The 10,000-nt window shown below is 40.3% G+C and overlaps 3 protein-coding genes across 5 annotated transcripts in view; all 3 read left to right on the top strand.

Annotated features, from left to right (window-relative positions):
- Positions 1-10,000, top strand: part of LOC137968093 (uncharacterized) — a 139,563-nt gene that overhangs the window by 50,361 nt on the left and 79,202 nt on the right. The gene's annotated exons all lie outside the window — the stretch shown is intronic.
- Positions 1,048-10,000, top strand: part of LOC137968091 (polyubiquitin-C-like) — a 31,067-nt gene continuing 22,114 nt past the window's right edge. Inside the window, exon 1 of one of the 2 annotated variants that reach the window (XM_068814713.1) lies at positions 1,048-1,141. The gene's annotated coding sequence lies outside the window, so the exon portion shown is untranslated. The remainder of the gene's footprint in view (positions 1,142-10,000) is intronic. The other variant, XM_068814714.1, reaches the window with a different exon arrangement.
- Positions 1,758-5,832, top strand: LOC137968095 (uncharacterized). The gene is made up of 2 exons (XM_068814722.1): positions 1,758-2,988; positions 4,665-5,832. The coding sequence occupies exon 1, from the start codon at positions 1,805-1,807 to the stop codon at positions 2,960-2,962; it is 1,158 nt and encodes a 385-aa protein (XP_068670823.1). The 5' UTR covers positions 1,758-1,804; the 3' UTR covers positions 2,963-2,988; positions 4,665-5,832.

Raw genomic sequence — 10,000 nt, 5'->3', positions numbered from 1 at the left:
TGCATTATCGTGTGGCAAAATGCTCTCCCGTGAGTATTGCAAGCTTTTAAAAGTACAATGTAAGGATGCGTTCTGTCGACCGTATTCCTGACTTGCGTTCTATGGACCGTATTCCGGACTTGGAATACATAGAATTGAAGTCAGAAGTCCTTCGCTTTTACAGAGTTTCACATGGAAATTATCAAATACGTGCTAAAATGAAATTTTAAGCACATCTTCAACATCCTAGTTGCTTAAAAACTACGGCAAACATACTACTATTTCAAATCTTATTCTTATTCCGTAATAGGGCCAATCAAATGCACCCTTAAGAGATTCACAATCTTGTGTAATCAAGAAAACCGAGCGCCCGAAGACAATTACTGTAATATTTGATGTCAATAATATGATCAGCCCACGAAAAAGAAAAAGCCCAAACAGTTGGATGATCTTCCAAAGTTACTACGTGAATCCCCTTCCATGTGACAAATTACTCAGCGAGATGAAAGTAATAAACATTTGCAAGACGCTAGACATATCGGGCAAGTTTCAAGGGTGTGTTTTCAACTCAAATCTATGAAGACGCTTCCACAACAAAATCGTTCAGAAATTATGCAAAAACTTCCAAAACTGGAGCTAGGATGAACTAACACAACTTTAACGTCAGATACTTTGTTAACAGATGAATAGTGGGCTTAAGCAATGAGAACCTTGACATCCCGGACGTTATGAACTGAGATCGGAAATCTGTTGTTTCGCCTCAAACAACGTATCCGAAAGCTTTAGTTTTAACTCCGGTATTATGGTATAATCGAATCAAAGCACTGAAAGAGCTCTGAAAGAGAGAAAAGGTAAACTTCCGGTTTTTCATTTTTGACGTCGGGGACGGTGCGTCCGCCGGCGTTGCTTGAGCTCAGTAATGCATGGTCCAGTGCAAGTACACAGACTCGCGCAACACAGCAACAGCCTTGGCGCAGGGATAACCCCTCGAGCGGGGAGGGGCAGGGGTTGTCGTCCCATTCTCCCAGAAGTCGTTGCAAACCTACTTTCGTCTCTTGAATTAAAAAAAACAATGGCCATGTATCCATGGGAAGAACTTTCGAAGAAGTTGTGCTCACTTGATCGCAGAGCGGCGGAGTTTGTGGCAGATTGACTTATTTAGGTAGGAATCATTATAACTTTATTTTTTTTTTAGGAGAAGTGACTCTAATGTAAGGAAAAATGCACAAATCACAATCAAGAATGCCGTATCTCATCTCCGGTCGAATGCATATAAATTGCTGACAACTGTTTCTTGTTATTATCTTGCGATTGCGACATCTTTTGAGGGGTTCCTAAATTTGTACTTGTAAACAATAACTTTGCTGAAGTCTTACGTTAACGCATTTAAAGTGACACACATCTGAGCTATGTAATGTAAGCTTATTATATTAACTTAATGGTCACAACTCATGCACACCCTGCAGTCGAACGATTTATTCCATCATAGGCGGCCCAAACTCATAATGTGAATGCTCAGTTAATGTAACGATTTGTAGGGTTTACATGGGAAACATGATCCAGTGCTTTGAGTAAGTTTTGCAGTCAGGATGACTGGGAAAATAACGTAGACGGTAGGGTTGTCCACATTATGCCGGTATACGGTAATTCCATCTTGTCACCCACAGAGGGATCACATGAGATAGCATTGCGCCTGCGTGAACTCAGTGCGTTGTTGCCTTCGTGGTGAACGGATTGTCTTTTATGTCCTGCGAAAACTTGGTTTTTGCCACGCACAATGCCGCCTGCTTCGCCCACTAAAACATCGAAAGAAATTCATGTAGAGATGCACCCGGTACCAGGAGAGAGACCTTCCAAGTCTTCGAAACGCGGCAATGACAAAGACGGGAAAAAGGTCATAATTGACTCCCGTCAAAACGATGAAGACGTGGCGAGCACTCAGATCAGTGCTTTGCAAAAATCTATGGAACAAGGTTTTTCTCGGATGGCCGAGTCGTTGACCACGGCCCTAACACAAACCCTTGAGAGGTATGTGTGTGAGGAGGTCACCGAGGGTGACTTAAACGACAATGAATTGTCAAACCCCTCACAAGACAAACCCAGCCAGAAGGCGGGAAAATCGTCTTCATCAAGCGAGCACATGGATGTTGATGCCTCGGTCAATGACCTTTTGTCTGATACTACAGAGCATGGCAATGTAAGGCAACCTGAAGTCGACGAATCAGTTGGAGACTTCCTTAAAACTGTTCAAAATGACCTGAAGTCGGAAGAGACGGGACCTCCCATTCATGAAGAGCTCGCTAAAATTGTGACGCGTCTCGTGCGAGACGGCATGCTAGAAGAACGGCTGCAAGACAAGATAAACAAATATCCGCAGCCAGAAAACTGTGTAGGTTTAACGAAAGTTCGAGTTAACCAACTGATTTGGGATAATCTCAGCTCCACCATCAGGTCGCAAGACTTGAAATTCCAAAAAGTGCAAACGTCTATCGTTAAGGGCATGACAGCTCTTGCTCGCGTCACTGACGCCATCTTGAAACGAGTTAATGAGATAAATGGCGGGAAAGTGCTCGCTCAAGAGGCAATAGACAGCCTTTCTCTTTTGGCACATGCAAGTACCGAGCTTAATAATAGAAGGAAAGAGCTCATAAAACCGGACTTGCACTCGGATTACAAACACCTTTGCTCAGCGTCTACAACAGTGACAGCTGAACTCTTCGGAGACGACTTGTCGAAGCAAGTCAAAGATATCTCCGAAGTAAACCGTGTTGGCCGGAAAGTAACTACTTCCACCGTCACTCGTCATAAAGGCCCGACCTCCTCTAACTTTGGGTACAAAAGCCAATCGTCTGGTGCCAGAGGAAAATTTTTTCGAGCAAGAGGAAGTCAGAAGCATTTTTTAGGCTGGCGACAGACCGCAAGTCGCGGTCCAGCCACTCAGAATTCAGACAAGTATCCCAAGTCGAAGGGTCAAAGCAAGTAAACAAAGCTTCTGAAGACTTACCTGAGGTAAGTCAAAAGTTGTGTCTTGTAGAACCAGTACAAACGGCAGGTAGATTGAAATTATATTTCCCTGAATGGAGAGAATTGACTTCCGATCCGCAGATTCTCAAAACCCTCAAGGGTTTTAATGTTGATTTTGTTGACTGCCCTCCTGTGCAAATGCTTCCCCCAAAGGAAATAGCTTTTAATTCTGAAGAATCACAGATTATCAGTTCAGAATTAGACAAACTTCTGACAAAGGGGGTCATTGTGAAATCACAGCACTGTCATGGCGAATTTCTCTCTACTATATTTCTTCGTAAAAAGAAGACTGGAGGGTATAGGCTCATTCTCGATTTGAAGAACTTAAATCAATATATTAGCAACCATCATTTTAAAATGGAAAGCTTAACCTCAGCAATTTTGCTTATGACACCTGGATGTTATATGGCATCTGTAGACTTGCAAGATGCATATTATTCGGTTCCAATCAATGAGAAATGCCAAAAATATTTGAAGTTCTCCTGGCAGGGGGAATTATTTCAGTTTACTTGCCTCCCTAATGGTCTTGCTTCTGCGCCCCGACTTTTTACTAAATTGCTTAAGCCTGTCTACTCCACCTTAAGGCAAATGGGACACACAAATGTGGGCTACATTGATGATTCATACTTGCAAGGGCCCTCTTTTGATGAATGCACTAATAATGTTCAGGACACTGTCCACCTTTTCACCAAAGTGGGTTTTCTTCTAAATCAAGAGAAATCAATTCTTGCACCCAGCCATGAGTTAACATTTTTGGGCTTTATCTTAAACTCACTCACGATGACAGTGAGACCAACACCAGAGAAAGCTGGAAAACTGAAACAGAAATGTTCAGCTCTATTGACAAATACTCATGTTTCAGTTCATAATGTCTCAGAAGTGATAGGCTTAATGGTTTCTATGTTCCCTGGTGTTGAATATGCACAGCTTTTCTATAGAAGTTTAGAAATAGACAAAATCAAAGCTCTGAAAGAAAGTAGGAGAAACTACAACTCAGTAATGATATTGTCAGATACCTCAGTTATAGACCTCAAATGGTGGATCAAAAATGTTGAGAGCTCATTTAAGTGGATATCCCATGGGGATCCATTCCTCTCCCTGTATTCTGATGCCTCAAAAAAAGGGTGGGGGGCAGTGTGCAAGGGAAATAAGGCAGGAGGTCGCTGGACTGTAACTGAGTCTAACTGTCACATCAATGAGTTAGAAACACTTGCTGCTTTTTTTGCTTTGAAATCATTCTGCCACTCGATGAAAAATTGTCATATTAACCTCTACATAGATAATACCACTGCAGTCTCTTACATAAATGCCATGGGTGGCACTCATTCTTTGGAATGTAATAAGATTGCACGTGAAATTTGGACCTGGTGTATCCAAAGAAATATCTGGGTGACAGCAATCTCGTTACCAGGTAAAGAAAATGTTGAGGCTGATAGGGAATCTAGAACATTTAATGATAACACAGAATGGTCTCTCAAGGAAAATATTTTTCACAGCATTGTTGAAACCTATGGCATGCTATCCATTGATCTTTTTGCATCTAGAATTAACAGAAAAGTTCCCCGTTACGTGTCATGGAGGCCAGACCCTGAGGCACAATTTGTGGATGCTTTCTCTTGCTCTTGGTCTCAAGAACAATTTTATGCTTTCCCCCCTTTTAGCCTGATACTTCGTTGTTTAAAGAAAATCGAAATGGAGGAAGGGGAAGGGATCATCATTGTTCCAGTCTGGCCAACCCAGCCCTGGTATCCGAAGCTGATGAGTCTTTTAGTCGAGATGCCCAGACTGTTTCCAGTGACAAGAGGGACATTGTATCTTCCAAGCAAGCCCAGTCAACCACATCCCATGGAGGGCAAACTGAAACTAATTGCATGCAAGTTATCGGGGAATCCCTTACGAAGCAAGGCATTTCTGCAGAAGCTACCAAGATTATCCTCAAGTCGTGGAGGAAAGGCACATCTAAACAGTACCAATCCTATTATAAAAAATGGCTTGACTTCTGTCATAGAGAACAGATTAGTACAGTTCGTCCCTCTTTAGCCCAAGTCATCGAATTTCTACTGACTTTATTTAACAATGGTCTTAGTTATAGTAGCCTTAATACTGCTCGCTCAGCACTTTCTTCGATACTGCCCTCAATAGATGGTATCCCAGTTGGGCAACATCCTTTAGTTATTAGGTTTCTAAAGGGAGTATTTGAATCTCGCCCAGCAATGCCTCGTTATACAGCAGTTTGGGATGTACACCAAGTTCTTGATTACTTAAAGACTTTGTCCCCTGTTAATGAGATTTCTCTCAAGAGTTTATCGTTGAAGCTCACGATGTTATTAGCTCTAGTCACTGCTCAAAGAGGACAATCCCTTCTTTTTCTCAATGTGGACAGCATGATAGATTCTGGCTCCTCTATAGTATTCAGACTTCAAGAGCATGTTAAACAGTCCAAACCAGGGTCCAAGGGTATGGTGATTGAACTTAAATCCTTCACAGATCCACGAATTTGTGTTGTGACCACTCTCAAGGAGTATTTGACTAGGACAAAGTTTGCAAGGGAGACTCGTTCATGTAGTCAATTGTTGCTAAGTTATGTCAAACCGTATGGTCCAGTGTCTAGAGACACGATCAGTCGTTGGGTTAAGTTTGTATTACAAAGTTCAGGCATTGATGTAAACATTTTCAAGCCTCATAGCACAAGGTCAGCTTCTACTTCTAAGGCAAAGCTGAGTGATGTTCCATTAGCAGATATTCTTGACAAGGCTGGATGGAAGTCAGAATCCACCTTTGCTAAATTCTATGACAAAAAGATTGTGAAAGACACGTTTGCCAATAAAGTTTTACAGTAATGTGTTCACTTGTGTGAAATTACTTACTACTAGCCTGTGCATCTGTCTTTAAAGTCTCATGTGATCCCTCTGTGGGTGACAAGGTGGAATACAAAAGTTGAACGAGACTTACCGGAAGTTGAAGTTCGACTGGGATTCCACCTTTGTCACCATACACAGAGGGATTACATGCCCACCCTTGGACCCACCCTGTTACTTCCTTCTTACGATGCACATGGCTAGTGCTTTAAAGACTGAGTTCACGCAGGCGCAATGCTATCTCATGTAATCCCTCTGTGTATGGTGACAAAGGTGGAATCCCAGTCGAACTTCAACTTCCGGTAAGTCTCGTTCAACTTTTGTATTTTGAGCATAATAGTGAGGCATGAGCATCGAGCATTACGCCAGCATAATAGTAAGAAAAAGTCCCGGAAATATGTCAAAATCTCGTGAATGAATAAATAAATACATTGGAATTAGGTACAATCTCGAAATTGGGATTCCGTTTTCCTGCGGTGAAATATAGGTGATAATCGACTGCCCCTAGACTTCACCACAGGAAACGGACATGGCCACTTCGGGCGACTGGGAGTTTGGGACTTTTTTATGCAAAAAAATGAGTGATCCGGGGAAAATTTTTTGAGCATAGATAATTAGCATAATTGTGAAAATTGTGAGCATAATGTGGACAACCCTAGTAGACAGCTGTGGAATCCCGAGTGCTGAAGGCATGAGCCTCAAGAGGGGTCTGGGGGCATGTTCAACCACTGCAAGTTTGGAAATGCTATTTGCAGCATTTTCCAAAGGGTGTTTCCCTCTAAAAAGCAATGGAAATTAGGCAATAAAACACTACAATGATAGTCATTTTTGACAGAAATTGCTCCCTTATTAGTATTCAAATACACTATTGGCCGAATGTCATGTAAATTGAGCACTATAACCCCTAAATACGCTGTGTACTCGATTTTCGTTACATTTGTTTGAAAATGTAGACATTTTTTTTCTTGAGAAGAAAACTCCGTAATTCAGTGAGTTTATTTTTGTGATGGAAAATGGTGGAAAAACACCTACACAGCAAAACTTTCAAATGGTCATGCGAATGGCAGGTCTAAAACACAGGTCACATTCCACTGGTCACTTGTTGCAGGTCATTATTTTACCTTTTTGAAAATAACCTAAAACCCTCAATTTGGCTAACCCTAGGCCTAAAAACCAACCTTAGGCCAAGGGCTAGCCAAATTGAGGGTTTTGGTTACTTTCCAAAGCATAAAACAATGACCTTGAATGATTGCCCAGTGGAATGTGACATGCATTCTAGACCTGCCATCGTGAAGCAGGTGGCGGTATGGACCAAAGTACCCAGCGGTCTATCGCCAGCAGCCGCCTTCTATTGAAACCTCTGCTTTTCATAGTTTTTTACAGCGAAGAAAATAAAAAAAGTAAACTTACCATCGCTTCATCTTGTGTCCCTGTGTCAATTTGAGACGTTCTGGGCTGGTTTTGAAATTTGCTCCTATCCTTTATTAAAAGAGAACAAGGCTGGAGACTCGGAACCTCTGAAGCCAGTGATGACTCCATGATCAAGGACGAGTTAAGCCGAAAAATGAGCTTGATTTGGCATTTTGTCCACTCTCACATGAAGCTTCCAACGCGGGTCATGTCATGTATGAATCCCAAAGGGCTTTTTAAACTGGAGATAGTGGTGGGTTCTTCATGAAAACTGGCTTGTTCTCTAAGCATGTGGCGATTTTTGTTAGACTCTACGCCGTTATGCTATATCGTTTGTTATCAAGCTTCATGTGAGAGTGGACAAAAGGCCAAATCAAGCTGATTTTTCAGCTTAAACCATCCTCGATCGTAGAGTGATCACTGGCTTCAGAGGTTACAAGTCTTCAACCTTGTTCTCTTGTAAAGAAGGATAGGAGCAAAATTCAAAATGCCTCAAATCGACACAAGGACACAAGATGCAGTAAAGGTAAGTTTATTTTTTATTTTCTTGGCTGTATAAAACTAGGATAAGCAGAGGTTCGATCAATAGAAGGTGGCTACTGGCAATAAACTGCCGGCTACTTTGGTTTATCCTGCCACCTACTTCACACAACCATTTAAAAGTTTTGATGTGTAGGTGTTTTTCCAACGTTTTTTATTTTCTTCTCTGTAAACTAGGATAAGCCAATTTTTTTTGGCATTTCATGTTTCCCACATAAACCCCAAAAATCTCACCTTTAATGAACACATCATTAAAACTGTCTCCTCTTGTATGTCTGCGCTGGGACAAATAGGCCGCGTAAAACACGCATTTAGGAAAGACATACTCATTATGATTATAAATTCGTTAGTATTTAGCAAATTATATTATTGTTCGTCAGTTTGGGCAAACACTACTGACACTAATATAAAGAGGCTGCAAGGGATTCAAAATTATGCTGCTTGCATAGTACCGGTATGTAACGTTAGAAAATATGATCATGCGTCTCCAGCTCTAAAAAGCTTAAAATGGATTCCTGTGAAATCACACCTCTATTTAAGAGATGCAGTTATGGCCTTTAAGTGTATGACAGGTCTTTCACCTGAATATTTAAGTAATAAGTTTATCTCTAGAGGTAGTATAATTTAGTGGTCGAGCGACCCGTAATTCACAAAAATTAAACATCCCACTCTGTAAATCAGCAACCGGCCAGAGCTCTTTTTATTATCGTATTGTAAGTATTTGGAACGCTATTAGCCCTACATTGAAATTAAGTCAATGTGTATTAAGTAGTTTTAAACGCAATCTCAGATCAGATCTTTTAAAAAAGTACTTGTCCTAAATTAGGTTGATTTTCCCTCCTTTATTCTATATATTTAATTAAGTTTTATTATATATATATATAATATAGTGTTTTTAGAGTTAATTTTAGTCTTTTTACTTACTATTGTTACTTCTTTTAATTGCATTGTCACTAAAAAGCCCCCATGGGGAGTTGTCAATAAACTATTGTATTGTATTGTACATTACCTGAGGCTGGGCCACCTGTGATTCCATCAAACACCCAATGGTTTCTCAAATAACTGCATTTTCAAATAAGCAGTCGGCATTTTGTGTCTGGTCTGCATATTGCACCCAGTCTGCAGTCTGCATTTTGTGCTGACCAAGGTCCAAACAACAACTGTTACATTTATTTGTGCTACAAAAGAAGACTTATAACTAACTAAATGCAAGGTATAAATTAAACATACATACAGCAGCTGGTCACCCCAAGTAACTTGAGAGCTGAACTAGAACCAAGAAATACCATTGCCTTATAATGATTGACATGACCATCAGTGGATCAGCCAGGTTGATTGGGCTTTTCCAAGATCTGGCGTCAATATAAATTCCATTGAAAAAACATGTTGATACTCAAGTTCATATGAGAGCGTTGTCTAGCCTTTTTATCAAAATCTTGGTATTTCCTAGCAACATATAGCATTGGCCACTAACAATAATTGGCTATTCAGCAGGCTGGCTTGATTTGTGAATTATTAATTTATGAAATATTTTGTGCATTCACTACTTGCATAAATCCCATAATACACCTCTTTTACCCCCCCAAAAATCTGCATAGTCATTGTTTTCAACTTCTCTTGGGACATTTTCCTGTCCCAGGAGAAATTGCAAACAATGGTTATGCAAAAGTTTTGGGGGGTAATAGAGGTGTATTATGGGATTGTGCAAGTAGTGAATGTTTGACTTTGATGTGCTTTTAAGGGTTCTGGACACAAACCAAATTTCAGCAGATAAATTGCAATTGGCACTTTTACACTTTTAAAATTACATAATCATTTTTGTTTAGTGATTACTGTAGCTTCCCATATTGTTACTAGGGAACTTTAGAATGGTTACCACTATAAGGATGGAATTCTCCAGAGTGCACTTGCTCAATGTGCAAAAAAAATAGTCAATGCTACTTGTATTCCAATCTCACTGATACTCTCTAATTTAGAATGTATTTACAGTAGCAATAAAGTTAATATTAGTAAAGATGTGTGATTTTTGGTGCTTTTTACAATCTTGCTTTGTAAGCACCTTTCCTTTTGCTGTGACCTTCATTCTGCATAATACACATATGCTATCAACCCTTCATTAATTAGTTAAGGTGCACGTGACCATTTTGTTGAGGCTTCTGATCATGATGTGGATTTTTACATTGGAATCT

Source organism: Montipora foliosa, chromosome 8, assembly GCF_036669935.1.
Source record: "Montipora foliosa isolate CH-2021 chromosome 8, ASM3666993v2, whole genome shotgun sequence".
Taxonomy (NCBI): domain Eukaryota; kingdom Metazoa; phylum Cnidaria; class Anthozoa; order Scleractinia; family Acroporidae; genus Montipora; species Montipora foliosa.
Note: the sequence above shows the minus strand (reverse complement) of the source record. Positions and strands in the feature narration are given on the sequence as shown.